Below are 17,415 nucleotides of genomic sequence, written 5' to 3' on the forward strand. Positions count from 1 at the left end.
ATACCAAAAAGGTTAAGAAGTAGATTAATTGAGGAATAATGAAGTGTAGATTAATTGAGGAATAATTGATCTCCTCCTTGTTTTGTCTTCTTTGAAAAGCAATAAAGTGTAAAGTTATATAACTAATAAATTTAAAATTAAAAAAATATATAAAAAACTCAGTCTTTTTACCTCAATAATGTTCGAGACACAAACTTATTAGACCAACTATATATAGCAATTTCTTATTTAGTACAAATAAATAAGTTTCAAAATGATGATATAAGACATAAAACTAATGAAATGTCGACACATTTATTGGCGTTTAAAAATCAATTCGTGCATTTGAGCGCATACCGAGAAGCTAGTTATAAAAAAGATTACTTTGTTTTTTTGACTTAATCGGAAATATTCCTATCCTATTGGGATTTGACAAGAAAGCCTAGAAGGATTAGGATAAAGTGGCAAGTGGCAACGTACAAAATCCTAAGGACAATGGTTTTATTGTCCTTTTGTCCCAAAAAAATTCAAAATAAAAAATAAAAATAAAAAAACCTAAAAAAATCAGACATTGGTTAAAATAGGATATTTCGTTGCCTCTCCCTTCCTACTAAAAACTAAAAAGACCACATTCGGACGCATCAATCCATTCAATCTTCTCAAAGTTTCAAGCCTTTGAGCAAGAACCCTCCTTCCTTTCCCAATCCCCCGATTTCCCAGTTCTGCAATTTCTCCATTGTTTCACTCCAGGCTACCTGAACCTTTCAATCTTCGACTCTCCTGTTCTGAAAGAAAAGAGGTAACTTTTTGGTCAATTATTTGTGGGTTTTTGGTTTTAGATGTTGATCGATCGTGGGTTTTGTGGAAAATTAGTTATTGTTGGTGTTTTGGTGATCTGATTGTGTAAATCGTATCGGGTTTTCGGTTGTATGTGAATTGCAAGTTTTGATTTTTCATGGCGCCTAAATCGTGTTTAGAATCAGCTTGAATGAATGCAATTTCTGATGCAAAAAAAATGCCTGCGTAATTATAAACTGTATCGTCGTCCGAATAGCTAGCTCTTGTACACGAATTTTTGTGCCCTTTTCGTAGGTTTTCGTTGAAATAGCTCAGTCCTGTGCTTTTGTTTTTGGCAGTTTTGTTGGGTTGATCGGATTTGATGGATACCAATAAGTGGAGGCCTTCTCAAGTTGGAGAGGCCGCCATGGATGCTGGCGATTGGAGGAGTCAGCTGCAGGCTGATTCAAGGCAAAGAATTGTCAACAAGATGTAAGTGTTTTTCTTTGTCGATTTTTTTTTGTTTCAAGCGGTAGTCTAATTTAGCGTAATCTAATCTAAACTATGGCGAGAGGGGTTCAAACTTAAAACATATTTTAGTGGATTGTCTACGAATCCAGTTTTGCTATTATGAATGCTACCCCCGTTTTGGTAGTCAGTAACTGATGTTGGTTTTATTGCATGTATAGAATGGATACATTGAAGAGGCATCTTCCCTTCAACGGACAAGATGGATTGCAGGAACTCAGCAAAATTGCTGTAAGGTTTGAGGAAAAGATTTATACTGCAGCCACAAGCCAGGTGCTTCCATAATACCAGAGTTCTTATTTCTTATGGTGCATGAAATGTTTGCGTACTGAAATACTTACCTATCTATTACATATATGAATTCTTAAAATAATGTTGTGTATGTTTGAACTTTCTTCATATTTTGGATAGAACTGTATTCTAAGTTTAGCTTGGATTTTATTTTTATTTTTGTAGTCGGATTATCTACGGAAAATTTCTCTGAAGATGCTCACAATGGAGACCAAGTCTCAGAATTCACCGGGCAATCCTTTACAATCTAACTCTGCTGGTAACAGCAACAGGCCCCCTGATCCAGGTAAAAACAACTATTGAAAACTGCCCTTTTCTCTCCCGGCTAGCTTTCTTCTTGGTGGTTAATTTATTGCGAGAAACGTTCTTTCTTTTTCTTAATTATTCCTGCATTTCTTAACTGAGATGATTCGTTCTTGATATCTTTATTCGCTCGTATTTAATGGGTCAAATGATCATTACAAATGACATTTATTGTATTCTTGTTTTGACGCTTGTTTATGTGGTGTTTATTCTTGCTATTTTACTTGAATAGGGTCTTTTGGTATGCAACCCCAAGTCCCCAATCAAGGTATGCAACCCCAAGTCCCCAATCATGGGCAATCACTCTCTATGCCGTTGCCAGCTAATCAATCTCAAGGACGCCAACCACTTTTATCACAGAACATTCAGAATAACATTCCGCCTTCTGGAGTTCAAAGTTCATCTGGCTTATCATCCGCACTACCTCCTTCGTCCGGTTTAACCCAGACTCCTATCCCAAGTATTGTTGGACAAAACCCAAACATGCAAAATATGTCCGGAAGTTCACAGAATTCATTAGGGAATTCCATGGGCCAGGGGGTACCCTCCAATGTCTTTACTAATTCTCAAAGGCAAATGCCAGGAAGGCAACAGGTAGTTCCCCAACAGCAGCAGCCGCAGCAATCCCAGAATTCCCAGAATTCCCAGCAGTATATATACCATCAACAGATGCAACATTCGCTTTTGAAGCCAAAATATCAGCAGGGAAATATGCCACAACTTGTGCAACAGCAACAGCAGCAGAACCTTTTACAATCGACTCCGTTGCAGTCTTCCCAGCAATCTGTTATGCCAACATCATCTGTTATGCAGACTTCGGTGCAACCATCTCTCTCGAGTCTTCAGCAGAATCAACAATCTGCTATGCAACAGTCATCACAACCCATGCTTCAGCAGCATTCACAGCCAGTTCTCAGGCAGCAACAGCAGCCTCAACAGGCAGCTGTTCATCAACAGCAAACACCAATGGCACAACAGCCAATATTACCCCCGCAGCAGCAGCAGCCGCCGCTTATGGTGCAACAGCCAACTGCTTCAAACTTGTCCCAGAATCAGATGATTGGACAACAAAATAATGTTGGGGATATGCAGCAGCAGCAACAACAGAGGTTACTAAACCAGCAGAATAATCTTTTAAACCTTCAACAACAGCAACAGCAACAGCAGCAGCAGCAGCAGCAGTTAATGGCTCAGCAAAGCAACCTTTCTAATATCCATCAGCAACAATTGGGCCCGCAGAGTAATGTTACTGGGTTACAGCAACAGCAGCAAAACAACCTTTCAAATATGCATCAGCAGCAGTTGGGCTCTCAGAGTAATGTTACCGGATTACAGCAACAGCAGCACCTTGGAACTCAAAGTGGTAATTCTAGTATGCAACCAAATCAGCACTCTGTACACTTGTTGCAACAATCCAAGGTTCAGGTGCAGCAGCAACAACATCAGAATGCATCTAAAATGTTACCGACTCAAGGACAGCAGTTACAACCGCAAGCATCACAGCAACAAATGATGTCACAGATTCAACCACAGCCTGCACAGATGCAACAAATGGGTTTGCAACCGCAGTCAAATCCACTGCAACGAGATATGCAGCAAAGGCTTCAAGCATCAGGTCAGATATCAGGAACCATGCTTCAAGCTCAAAACGTAATGGATCAGCAAAAGCAGTTATATCAATCTCAGAGACCCCTCCCTGAGACATCATCGAGTACGATTTTTGCACTTATGCACTTTCCTGATTTGATGCATGTGCTTTCATGATATCTGGATTATCATAGGTGCACGTTTTGGATGGAATCTTATTTTACTTTTGTACTATGTGATTTGGGTCTGTTTATCATATTGTATTATAGGTAATACTGTCATTTTTACGTCATTAATCTGATTTTGTTATGAAAATGGTCTTTTATTATATGTTTTTATGGGGCACACTTTTTTTTGGATGACTTTGGTAAATATATTATTTTGTTGTGGTTGCCAGATGTAGGTGTCTAGACTCTCTATGGAAGTAGTCTAATTTTGGAATTTTATCTTTACCATATATGACTTCTTGTATTAAAATGTAACATGGATGTGCATTGGACTTGGTCAATATAAATTTTTATGCCTGGCTATCTTGCCAATTAGGTGTGTCCCATCTTCCCACCACATGTTCGTTGTCACCATCAATTTTAAACAGATGCATCATACCTCTCTGTCAAACATGAGGATTTCTGTTCTTTTCCAGTACTTCAGCATCTAACCATCACGGAATGGAGAACCAGAGTCCTATGCAAATATCTGGTCACATTAAACTATAGAGCTAAAGCAAGCCTTGGTCTTTCTTGATTTCTTGCTTTTCTTTTTAGAGGTTGATATGTGTAGTGATAGTGGACATAAAATTTTGTGATTTATATTTGGTAATTGGATTTATATAAAAGGAACAGAGTTAGTCTTGTATGTTGCAGCACAGGGGAGGGGAGTTAAAAAGCTAAATCCCAAACTGAAAGAAAAATAAATTCAAAGTTAGTCTTGTATTCTGAATATCCATAGGCTGAACTAGGGTTGAGTAATAGAGATTGACGTGGTTATATAATCTAAAAGTAAAATCCCACAAGGAAATGAAATAATTATAGCAAATAATAATCCACAAGGATAAGGAAATAGTTATTAAACCCGACTAAGAGAAATAGTTAGTCTTATATATATATATATATATATAAGAGAATAGAATATATATATATTTATATATAAATAGCCTAGTTTCGAGTTTTGCGCCTACGCCTCAAATTAGGTATACGGACCACCTTAGTTACCATAAGTTTACCTTTCACCTCTTGTGCTTAATTTTTACAATCAGAGTTCTTTCGAGTGGTTTACTGGTGAAAGCTGAAGCTTCTGTCGCCTTTGATTTTAGTTTTTGTATCTTTGTCTTTTTCATGAGCTGTGGTGATAGAGACGCTGTTCTGACATAATGTTAACCCATTTCCTCTTGATAACTCCACAATTACTTTTAAACAAAGAAATAGAAACCTTTGAAGTCTTCCCATAAAAAAGTAATTGCCCTCATAAGCAGAAAGTAGGAGCAAAATTGCACCTGAAGTGCCTTTCATACCTTTGGGTTTTTACTTTTTATTCTTCAATTTTGCTTCTATTGGTTTATAGATAAAGTGCTTTCGGTGGACTACTGTGTTTACTAAATGTCACTGCCCATGGATATATTTTCCCCAATCTCGTGCATGCATGGTCCTGTTCCACTGGCTCATGAAGCTTCTTGTCTGTTCTTAGATTGCTTATGATGTATGGAATGATATTTATATTTGTTTTACAAAAAATACATTTCAACTGTTTGGGAAGGATAATTTTCCATATCAATGTTCTGCATGCAATGCTTATTTTGTTTCTTTCTCATTTTTATCCCTCGTGTTCAAATTTCATTTTATGTGCAAACATTGACATATATCTCTTTATGTTTTGTAGCTTCTCTAGATTCCTCAGCTCAGACTGGACATGCAAATGGCGGTGATTGGCAAGAGGAGGTCTATCAAAAAGTAAAATGTCCTTACTTCTTGTCCATTTGATGGCTTTCACATACAACATCTAAATATAAAAATACAAATTATTTGGCGTGGTGGTGGGAATAGAGCTACTGGAAAATAATTATACTAATGCCAAAGTTGCCTTGAATGGGGATTTTGAAGAATTACATGCTAGTTAAGATTCCTTGCGGGGCAGCTTTGTTAAGCTACCATCGGTTGGAAGTTAATTAAAACTTTCTTCATTAGATACAAGCATACATGAATTCATGCTGTCTGAATTCATGGTTGCATGCACGGGCTCATTTCCATTGGCATTAATGTCATGATGGTGTCGGCAAGCTTGTAGCTGCGGCAAAGTTCTTTCCAATCATCTTTGTATTTATAACTTTTATTTGCAGATCAAAGTCATGAAGGAAAAGTACTTACCCGAACTAAGTGAAATGTATCACAAAATTGCTACTAAACTTCAGCAGGTATGTAATCAATTCAATTTTTTCTTCTCTCATAATTTGTTGCTTGAACTTTTAGCAATAAGCAGGGCTTTCCCTGCTAGGTTATTGTGGTGCTGCTCTTTGATAGATTCTACCTTGAACTCCCTTTTAATTATTGTACCCATGTAGACCGTCTACATGGGATTGTTACCTCACCAATAATGCTAATAAGATTTCGCTACAAAGTTGTTACTCCTTATATTGCCATTCTTTTGCTTACTGACGTCTGTTCTTTCTGTTTGCCAGCACGATTCTCTTCCACAACAACCAAAGTCAGAGCAGCTTGAGAAGCTAAAAATGTTCAAAACCATGTTAGAGCGCCTCATATCAATCTTACAGGTTTCCAAGAGTAACATTTCACCTGGTTTGAAAGATAAGTTGGGTTTATATGAGAAGCAGATAGTAAATTTTATTAATACAAATAGACCGAGGAAGCAAGGTCCTCCTCTGCAACAAGGGCAGCTCCCCCCACCTCATTTGCACTCCATGCAGCAGCCGCAGTCTCAAATTCCTCAAGTGCAGTCTCATGAAAATCAAATGAACCCGCGGTTGCAAACAATGAATTTACAAGGTTCTGTGCCAACAATGCAGCAGAACAATATGACAAGTTTGCAGCAAAATTCAATGTCTTCGATATCTGGGGTTTCAACAGCACAGCAGAACATGATGAATTCATTGCAGCCGATTACAAATTTGGATTCAGGACAGGGAAATGCACTGAACTCTTTGCAGCAAGTTCCGGTGGGATCTATCCAACAAACTCCTGTCAGTGCTCCCCAGCTAGCTAACATGAATGGTTTGTCATCACAGAGTGGGGTTAGTATGCTTCAGCCAAATATTAACTCCCTTCAGTCAAATTCTGGTATGCTTCAACACCAGCAATTAAAACAGCAGGAACAGCAAATGCTTCAGAATCAACTGAAGCAGCAGTATCAACAGCAAATGCAGCAGCAACTGATACAGAAGCAGCTGCAACAGCAACAGCAACAGCAGCAGCAGCAACCGCAGCAACAGTTGCAGCAAGCAAAGCAGCAGCTTCCGGCGCAGATGCAGGCGAACCAACACCAAATGCCACAGCTTCATCAAATGAATGATGCAAATGACTTGAAGATGAGACAGGGGATGGGTGTTAAGCCAGGGGTTTTTCAGCAACATATGTCCTCAGGCCAGCGTGCTTATCCTCATCAGCAGTTGAAATCAGGATCTCCATTTCCTATTCCTTCATCAAACCAACTCCTTCAGGCCGCATCTCCTCAAATTTCGCAACATTCTTCTCCCCAAGTTGACCAGCAGAATCTACTGACTCACCCGAAAGCTGGAACACCATTGCAAACTGCCGGTTCACCTTTTGTCATCCCATCTCCTTCAACTCCCATGGCTCCATCCCCCATGCCAGGGGATTCTGAGAAACCTTCCTCACTACCAAATGGTGGGAATATCGGACATCAACAAGCAGCTGGGGTGGGAGCACCAGTCCAGTCCCTTGCAATTGGCACCCCTGGGATATCGGCATCTCCTTTGCTTGCTGAATTTAGTGTACCAGATGCTACTCATGTTAATGCTTTGTCAACTATTTCTGGCAAGTCGAGTGTTACCGAGCAGCCCCTTGAACGCTTGATTAAGGCGGTTAGTAAAGTGGTTCTTATTACATATTTCTCTTTTTGAGTACTGTAATGATGTTTCAGTGCTTGCCATCTAAGTTTGTCTTTTCCTTCCCTCACTTGTGCTTAAATTAAATTTCTGTATTTTGAACTTGCAGGTGAAATCGATGTCGCCTAATGCATTGAGTGCATCTGTCAGTGACATTGGCTCAGTTGTTAGTATGATTGATAGGATAGCAGGGTCAGCCCCAGGTAATGGATCTAGAGCTGCAGTCGGTGAGGATTTGGTTGCGATGACAAAGTGTCGTCTGCAAGCAAGAAACGTTATGACTCATGATGGATCAAATGGGACTAGGAAGATGAGGCGCTACGCTAGTGCCATGCCCTTAAATGTTGTGTCTTCAGCTGGCAGTATGAATGATAGTTTCAAGCAGTTGATCAATTCAGAGACATCTGACCTGGAGTCAACTGCAACATCTCGTATCAAGAGGCCTAGGGTTGAGGTATTAATCATTTTTTTTTTTATACTCACTAGAAATTACAGCTGCTCTAACTTTAGGCAAACTTAAAATAATTAAAGTTTCACATTAAAAATGTATATTTCCAGCAAGACTTCAAAGCTAGTTGTTTTGCTGTGCACCTACACATACACTTGATGTGACTGGAGTGCTTTGGCAATTGGTACATTCTGAGGGGCATTCGGCTGCGAGTTAACTGTTCAAGATGCTAACTTTTGTTAATGATTATTTTTTTGGGGTGTATGCATGTCACTATGTCTGTCCATTGCTGATTTGGACTGAATGTTGCTTATTTAAAGAATTCCTTTTTCGGAGCTTTTCAATGTCTGACAAAAAAGGGCTTTTCCTGCTTCTTCATTGGACATAAGTGTGCGGCTTATCTTGCAGGCTAATCATGCTCTTCTGGAAGAAATAAGAGAAATAAATCGGCTGCTTATCGACACAGTTGTTGATATCAGTGATGAAGATGTTGACCCTAGTGCAGCCGCTGCTGAAGGGGGTGAGGGGACTCTTGTCAAGTGCTCTTTTGATGCTGTGGCTCTCAGTCCAAGCTTGAAATCGCAGTATGCTTCAGCACAAATGGTGGGCTCTCAAATGTTAATGCCATGAATTTTTACATTTCTTCAAAATATTAAATGTATTGTATTTACTTGGCTTTTAATATTTTGCAGTCACCAATTCAGCCATTAAGACTACTTGTTCCCACAAATTACCCCAACTGCTCTCCAATACTCTTGGACAAGTTTCCAGTTGAAGTCAGGTGAGAAAATAAGGATTCTGACTTTAGATGTTGCTGCTGTTACATAAACTAAGGGCTGGTTTGGTATTGCTGTGCTTTGAAAAAAAGATGCTTCTGCTGTGTTGTGAGAATAAGCAACTGTGAAATAAAATAGTAGAGTGTTTGGTAAGCTTTTTTGTAAAAGTGCTTTTGAAAAAAAAAAAAAAAAAGCAGTATTATAGTGTTTGGTAAACTTTTATGTAAAAAAATGCGAAAAAAAGCCGGTTTTTCAAAGTTGGGTTTTGCAACTTCTTGTTTTTGGTTTTTTTTCACCCAAAACTGTGAAAAAAAACTGAAGCTGAATGTTTACCAAACACAAAAACAGCTCCCAGCTTTTCTTAATACCAGTTTTTTTCATAATCACTTCATTACCAAACTAGGCCTAAGGGACCTGGCATTTCCTACTGCGCATCCTGGTGAAATCCTATTTCAAATGTTATCTTTTCTCGATGAAAAAAAAGCTCATTAGATGCATGCTCTGTTTCCCAATTCAATTTATATCGTGTCTCACTAGAAGATGTGGTGCCATGACGATGAGGCAGAATGTCTCAATTATTTTTTCATTCTCTTAGAGTTTTATGTACTCATTTTGGTTTCACGTGTTAAATTTAAAAGCCTAAATTTGACTGTAAATGTTCTACTTTTACAGTAAAGAGTATGAAGATCTTTCTGTGAAGGCCAAATCGATGTTTAGCATATCTCTACGAAGCATTTCACAGCCCATGTCCCTTGGGGAGATAGCAAGGACTTGGGATGTTTGTGCACGTGCAGTTATTTCTGAGCATGCGCAGCAAAGCGGTGGAGGAAGTTTCAGCTCAAAGTACGGGACATGGGAGAACTGCTTGAGCGCTGCTTGATCGATCCTGTATTTATCCCCGAACAAAGGTATTCCGAGGATTGTTGTGATAACGGCGGTGATATTTCGCTGTGATGTTTGAAGCAGTTTTTTGATAGTCTATAGGCAGACATGTATAGGAGGAACTTACCTTAGTCTGTTGTGGGAAATAATCTTGGGGGATTTATTTAACTTCTTGTTGGTTTTTGTTGAAAATGCGGCCTCAAGCCGCTTTGTGACGTCTGTTTGTAAAGAGTACTGTGTCAATATTTTCCTTGGGTTGTTTATAAGATGGGGATATCCAAGTAAAGAGTAATTGAGCTTGGCGAAGTCTGGTGAGATCAAAATACATGGGAGTCATATGTTTTTGTTAAAAAAACCTCTATGAATGATGTGGTCGAACTCATGTGATGAGAAGAGCTAGCAGTAGTAATGCATGTTGCACACTCAACGTATTTTGACACCTTGATCAATGTGGGTCTCACAATGGATCCCACACTCATCTACCTCTCATAGCACATCAGCTACGAGAGGTTCTTGGGTACGGCACCTCCAATCCGAGTGGAGAGATTTTTCAATGTGATCGAAAGATGGGGTGGTGTTAAAAAAATTAATAACTTAAAAAATACAATTTTCCATCGTTTATATAAAAATACGTGATGTACCTGATCCAATCACAATGAAAGATTTCTCATCCATATGGTGTGAGGGGAGGGCGATCAAAAGTGGTCAGGATAGCATGACAAATGAGGGGGGTGTGGGGTAGAGAATGATTTTTCGTGTATGGATCTGTAGGGGTGAGGTGGTCCGGAAATCAAACCTTGGAATTTCCCATCAATACTAATACTCCTTATGCAATCACATTTGGTAGAGTCTCACATCGGAGATAGAACAAAATAATACACAGTGAGGGAGAGGATTGTCGTCCTTGTATCACGGTGTGGGTTCGGACTCCGTTGGCTCTAATACTCCTAATATATCGTTTGATAAAAAAAGATATCATTGATAACATTTTTGATATAACCCAACAGATTGTATTAGGAGGTTAGGTTTGGAATAATATATCGAAAACTTTTATAATATAACCCCACACCTCGTATTAGGTGGTTAAGCGCAAAACAATATCAGCTTTTTGGTAATGGGTCATGCTGAACTTAAAGTTTATCACATTAATATTGCTTGATTGATTTTAATGCTTAGAAAAATTGTAACTTAATGAATTTAGGTCATGGACAAAATTTTAGTCGGAAAAATTCTCGGAGTTAGACCGAACTAATTATATTTTGGACGGAGTTTCATCCGATGGGTATTTGACCGGACAGCCACATGGTCCGATCGGCCGACGAACCCCTCCAAAATGAGCCAAGTCAGCCTAGCATTACCCAAATAATAAATAGATAGAATATTGGCATTTCCAATAGAGAAAAACAAAAAACAAACTGAAGAAAAAAAATACTTGTTCCGCACGCATCAATTTGAATTCGAGCCTTTGATCCGGATCCCTCCCTTTCTGCAGTTTTCCTATGAATTTTCATATCGCTCCAGTTCAAGCTGCCTGCATTTTTCAATCTCCAACTCTTCTCAAAGAAAACGGTAATTATTATTTTTATTTTTTGGTCAAATATTTTTTTTTCTTTTGAATTGTAACCGAAAACACCGTTGTTGTGCATTTTTATGTCCTCTGATTCTTGTAAATCGTAATTTCGTTTCAATTGCATACGAATCGAAAGTTTGGGTTTTTGTTCTTCATCTGTGAATTTATGGATTTTGTATTGGGGATTTTTCATGACAGAATCATGTTAAAAACCATCTAAAATTGATACATTTTCTGACATTAAAATAATAAAATGCATTAAAAAATGTGAAATTATATCATCCATCGAATAATTTTATCAAATTTTCTACAAATTTTGTGCCCTTTACGTAGGTCTCAATTGAACTTCCCCAGTCTTCAAGTCTTCTCAAGAAAAAGGGCTTTTCTTTGGGGTTGATTTTATATTCTTTTGAACATTAATCGATTAGGGTTCTGTCATTGTTTGTTAATTTCTTTTTTCTTGTCCTCTGATTGCGTAGATCGTATTGAGTTTTCGATTGTATGTGAAAATTGTAAGTTCTAAACCAAAATCATGTTTTAAATCAGTTTAAACGGATATATTTTGTGGAACAAGAATGCCTTCATATTTAGAGACTCTATCATCCTTCAAATTTATCGAATTTTGTACAATGTATGAGCCCTCTTAAGTGTGTTTCATTTGAAAGTTGCTCAATCTTGTGTTTTCTTTGTTTGACAGTAGGTCGGGTTTCTTGCATTCGATGGATACCAGCAATCAGAGGACTCCTCAAGCTGGAGAGCCCTCCATGGATTGGAGGAGCCGGCTATGGCCAAATGCAAGGCAAAGAGTTGTCAACAGGACGTATGTGTTTTTGTTTTTTAGATAGCTTGCCGCGTTGAATTATTTATCATGAACTCACTTTTATTTGTTATGAACATGTAAAGAATTGAATTGTTGAGGAACCATCTTCCTGACTCTAGTCAAGCAGCATTACAAGAAGTCAAGAAAATTGCTATAAGCTTTGAGGAAACAGTTTACACTTCTGCCACTAGTAAGGTACTTCCACAACTCTCTTTGGCCGTAAATTTAATTCTTGATGTAAGGGTACTTACATATGTAATGCATTCTAAGTTTAGAGTGCCATGGACTGGATTTTCTGTGCAGTTGGATTATCTGAGCAAAATTAATCTGTATTTGCACACATTGGAGACCAATTCGCAGAATACAATGGCCAAATATTTGCAGTTGAACTCTGGTAGTAATAGCAACAGGCCCTGTGATCCAGGTAAACAACTATGAAAACTGTGCTCCTATTTCATGCACCTCCATAGATTTGAGTTACTCTGTCAACTACCTCTTTTGTCTCCTGGTATGCATGCTTTATGAAATGGATGAATAGTTTTTTGTATTCGACATAATGAGAGAGAAGTTCTGCCATTTCCTTGATCATGACATTTCTTACCTGAGATGAGATTCATTGTTGATATGTGTATCTGCTTGTATCGTGTAAATTCAAGACTCGAATCTAGTTGCTATTTACATTTTTTGTTAACAATTTTCATTCCTTTAAAGCAACGGATCAATGTTGAGTGTGTGTGATGGTGTTTATGATCTTGGTTTGACACTTGATTATTTATGGGGAAATGTTTATTTGGTGTTCTTTCTGTTCTATTTGAGTAGCGTCTTTTGGTATGCAACCCCAAGTGCCGAATCAAGGGCAATCACTCTTTATGGCGTTGTCAGCAAATCAATCTCAATCACACCAACAAGTGTTGGCACAGAACATTGAGAATGAAGTTCCACCTGCTGGAGTTCAAAGCTCTGCTGGCTTTTCATCTGCAATACCTACTTCTTCCGGTTTAACCCAGGCTCCTATTCCAAAAATAATTGGACAAATTTCAAACATGCAAAATATGTCTGGAACTTCACAGACCCTTGATATGATTTCTAATTCTCAAAGCCAAATGCAACAGATAGTTCCACAACAGCAGTGGCAGGAGCAAGGATATATCCCAAAACTTGTGCAATCTCCACTTGAACAGCAGCAACAGCAACCAACTCAGTCGCAGTCCTCTCAGAAATCTGTTAAGCACATATTAAATCCTATCAAACCTTCCGTAGTGAAATCATATCTATCTAGTCTTCAACAGAATCAACAATCTTCCATTCATCAGTCAACACAATCTATGCTTCAGCAGCATCCACAGTCAGTTCTCAGGGGTCCCCAACAAGCGAACAAGAGTACCTTGTCATTACAGAGTGGGGTTAATACGACACAGGCAATTGATTCCCTTCATTCGAGTTCTGGTATGCTTCAATACCAGCATATAAGACAAGATCAAGAAGAGCAAATGCATCGGAATCTACTCAGCATACAATTTAAGCAGCAACAGATGCAGATGCTGGAATGGCAGCAGTATCAGCAGCGATCACAACAGCAAGCGAAGCTGTTGCAGTCACAGCACCAAGCCATGCAGCAGCAGCTACAGAAGCAGTTAGAGCCGCAAGAAAAGCAGAAGCTTCTGGTACAGCTGCAGGTGCATGAAGAACAAACACCAAAGGTTCATCAAATCCATGATGCAAACTTGAAGATGACAGCGGGGATGGATGTTACGCCAAGAGTGGTTCTTCATCAACATACCTTCACAGATTCCCCTCAGCAGTTGAAAGCAGGATCTCCAGTTCCTACTTCCTCAACCACCCAACTCCCTCAGGTTGCATCTCCTCAAATTTTGCAGCGTTCTTCTCGACAAGCTGACCAGCAGAATCTAGTGACTCGCCCAAAAGCTGGAATCCCTGGCCATTCTGCAAGTTCACCAATTGTCATCCCATCTCCTTCAACTCCCATGACTCCATCCCCGACGCCAGGGGATTCTGAGAAACCTTCCTCACTCTCAAATGCTGAGAATGTTGGACATCAACAAGCAACTGGTGTCGGAGCACTGGTCAAGTCTGTTGCCATTGGCACCCCTAGGGTATCAGCCTCTCCTTCACTTTCTGAAACTAGCAAACCAGATAATCCTCATGTTAATGCTTTGTCAACTGTCTCTAGCAATTCGAGTGTTACAGAGGAGCCTCTTGAGTGCTTAATTAAAGTGGTTAGTAAAGCTGCCTTTTGCTTCTCACTTCATTGGAGTGGTTATAATGATGTTTTAGTAAATACTAAGCTCTCGTTTTCCTCAAAGTTTTCCTGCAGTGGTGTGTGACATAAAATTTCTGGATAATTTTCAGGTGAAATTGATGACACAAGATGCATGGATTTCCGCTATCAATGACATTAGCTCAGTGGTCAATATGATTGATATAATACCAGGGTCAGCACCAGGTAATGGATCTAGAGCTTCAGTTGGTGAGGATCTGGCTGCGATGACAAATTGTCGTCTGCAAGAAAGCAATATTATGACTCGTGATGGAAGAAATGGGACTAAGAGAATGAGGTGCTCTTATGGTGATGTGCCCTTAAATGTTGTGTCATCTGCTGACAGTACGGATGATAGTTTCAAGCAGTTGACCAGTTCAGAGACATCTGACCTAGTGTCAGATGCAACATCTCGTATCAAGAGGCCTAGGACTGAGGTACTAATATTTTGTTTGGTATATACTTCTAAAATTGACTGCTGTTGCAGTGGTAAGGCTGTGATTGGGCCCTATTAAATAGTTAACTTGCATGAAGAAAATGAAATTTCTAGTAACGCAGTTAAGTGTTAAGCTAGCTAGTTGCTTTTCCGTGCACCTATGCATACACTTTTGAGTGCCTGGAGGGCTTTGGCGCATTCTAAGATGAGGCATTTGTTTCTGCGTGAGTCGGCTGTTCAAGATGTTTCCTTGTTTTTGGATTGGAGAAGAAAAGAAATATTGTTGAATGAAGTTATTGTGCTTAAGAAAAATAAAACAGCATCTGAGAGCATAATGTTTCTTTTTCCTGTGAGGGGAGAGAGACGGAGAAAAGAGAGAGAAAGAGATTCATTATTTGATCAAGAATTTGCCAAATCAACCTTAACATATATCCTACATCGGTGGTCTTAACTTAATGTTGTTTTTCTTTTTGAAGAATTTCCCATCTTGGTGTATTTCAATTTCTGGTCAATAGGCTTATGTTTGTCATTGGACATAATATTGCTTGTCTTGCAGGCTAATCACGCTCTTTTGAAAGAAATAAGAGAAATAAATCAGTCGCTTATCAACACAGTTGTTAGCAATAATGAAGATGTTGATCCTAGTGCAGCAGCCACTGCTGAAGGGGATGAGGGAACCATTTTCAAGTGCTCTTTTGGAGCTGTGACTCTCAGTCCAAACTTGAAATCACAGTATGATTCAGGGAATATGGTGGGCTCTCAAACGTTAATGCAATGACTCATTACCTGTCTTAACTTCATATTTACATGCCTTTAACATTGTGCATTGTGCAGTCAAAAATTCAGCCACTAAAACTGTTTGTTCCCACCAATTATCCCGAGTCCTCTCTGATACTCTTGGACAAGGTTCCAGCCGAAGTTAGGTGAGTAAATGAGGACTCTGGCTTTACATGTTGCAGCTGTTACATAAACTAAGAGATGTTGTATTTCCAATTGTGAATTCTTAGCCACACGGGCTTGTGTCTTTTTTATTTATTCTGGTGAAATCTTTTCGTTTCAAAAAGACAATACCCATTAAACGCATGCTTCATTCCCCGGTTCAATTCATAGTTTGTCAGTAAAAGTTATGAGATGCCTCAACGGTCAAGCAAAGAATCGATTAATGTTTTTCGTTTCAGTTTTGAGTTTGTAAACTTATTTTACTTTCATGTGTTTAATCAAAATGTTTTTCTTATGATTTGACTCTAATTTACTTTGACAGCAGAGTATGAAGATCTTTCTGTGAAGGCAAAGTCAAGGCTTAGCACATCTCTAAGAAGCATTTCACAACCCATGTCGCTTGGGGAGATAGCAAAGACTTGGGATGTTTGTGCTCATGCAGTTATTTCGGAGCATGCGAAGCAGAGAGGTGGTGGAAGTTTCAGCTCAAAGTATGGAACATGGGAGAACTGCTTGAGCTCCGTTTGATTATTTCTGCAGACCCAAACAAATCTATCTTAAGGGTAGTTATCTTGTTATGAGAACCGTTATGCAAAATTTTCTTCCGCTGTTTCGCTGTGATGATTGAAGCAGTTTTTGGATGGTCAGTGGGCAAGCGTGTATAGGATAAACTTACCAGAAGTAATTAATATTGGGATAGGTTTTAACTTCTCCATAGGTTAGTTCCATGGGTTATACTTTGAATACTGTAAATCATCTGTGATCGCCTGTATGTTTTCGTTGGCTTGAAAATGCCAGGCAATGAATGCAATGTTTTCCGACATTGATCTGTTTGTAAGTTTGGAGAAGTTTACACAAAAAAGACAGTCAGAAAAAGCACAAATGCAACACATGCCATCAACTGGCTTTATTTCAAACCCAAAGACACTGAGAAAAGCACAACTGCTGCAAACTTACTGCATGCATACATGCCAACAATTGGATTTATTACAAACGTAAACAAGACGACGAGAAAAATGCAAATGCAGACCGGAAGCTGGCCTAATTGTTCTCAGATCAATTTGTTCTTCGTAGCAATCGCGGCAGTTTTGTTCTATGTCTTTGATGGCTTTAACAAAGTGGTGTAAACCAGTATTCGGAGTTGGATTGCGCTCCAGCAGGCAAAGCAAGTACCATGATTTAATTCTTTCCAGCGTTTGTAAGTTCAATCCACGGTGTAATGGTCCAATTGAAAGTAATTCTGGAACATAAACTTTGTCGTTGCCATTACGCAACACATCAGGAACTCTAAATATAGAATGCTGAGCTCGCAACGGAGATTGCTGCTGAAGTCTCCCTTGAACGGAGGATGCTAGCGCTTCATATTAATTCCTCCTCCCATTATTTGCTGCCATCTCAGGTCAGTTCATCTGCTTTTCATGTAGCAACCACGGAAACTTTTACAACCAAACACGAGAATTCGAGGTCACCACTAATTTTACTGTGCTTTGTTTATGCAACACTTCTTCACACTGCTTCTGATAAACATCATATATATATATATATATATATATATATATATATATACGTAAATACACACACACACATGTATATGTATGTAAGTGAAAAGAAGAAGATATGAGAGAACATTCAGACAGGGTCGTATAAGTCTATGTAGGGGATCAAAACTTACGCAGAGATGATCGAATTTCGAAGCAACAATCCTCCTTGCAGTCTCTTGCTTGGA

The 17,415-nt window shown here is 38.9% G+C and overlaps 2 protein-coding genes across 4 annotated transcripts; both read left to right on the forward strand.

Moving 5' to 3' along the window:
• Positions 1–550: 550 nt before the first annotated feature.
• On the forward strand, positions 551–9,932 carry LOC137715460 (mediator of RNA polymerase II transcription subunit 15a). The gene is made up of 12 exons (XM_068454802.2): positions 551–778; positions 1,116–1,248; positions 1,446–1,557; positions 1,741–1,861; positions 2,111–3,589; positions 5,341–5,411; positions 5,798–5,872; positions 6,137–7,516; positions 7,650–7,994; positions 8,397–8,591; positions 8,681–8,769; positions 9,437–9,932. The coding sequence occupies exons 2-12, from the start codon at positions 1,139–1,141 to the stop codon at positions 9,642–9,644; spliced, it is 4,185 nt and encodes a 1,394-aa protein (XP_068310903.2). The 5' UTR covers positions 551–778; positions 1,116–1,138; the 3' UTR covers positions 9,645–9,932.
• An 888-nt stretch (positions 9,933–10,820) lies between these two features.
• LOC137716553 (uncharacterized) lies at positions 10,821–16,512 on the forward strand. 3 transcript variants are annotated; one of them, XM_068456008.2, is made up of 9 exons: positions 10,821–11,215; positions 11,914–12,036; positions 12,120–12,231; positions 12,340–12,460; positions 12,856–14,273; positions 14,407–14,751; positions 15,307–15,501; positions 15,585–15,673; positions 16,012–16,512. In XM_068456008.2, exons 2-9 carry the CDS (start codon positions 11,936–11,938, stop codon positions 16,019–16,021), a joined length of 2,391 nt encoding a protein of 796 aa, XP_068312109.2. In that variant the 5' UTR covers positions 10,821–11,215; positions 11,914–11,935; the 3' UTR covers positions 16,022–16,512. The 3 variants fall into 3 exon arrangements, with proteins under 3 accessions (XP_068312109.2, XP_088547832.1, XP_088547833.1); XM_088691706.1 differs by having other exon boundaries at positions 11,023–11,215; positions 11,917–12,036; XM_088691707.1 differs by having other exon boundaries at positions 11,034–11,215; positions 16,015–16,153.
• The last annotated feature ends 903 nt before the right edge of the window (positions 16,513–17,415 follow it).

The sequence above is a fragment of the Pyrus communis genome, chromosome 3 (assembly GCF_041283825.1).
Source record: "Pyrus communis isolate YQ-2024b chromosome 3, ASM4128382v1, whole genome shotgun sequence".
In the NCBI taxonomy this organism is placed as follows: domain Eukaryota; kingdom Viridiplantae; phylum Streptophyta; class Magnoliopsida; order Rosales; family Rosaceae; genus Pyrus; species Pyrus communis.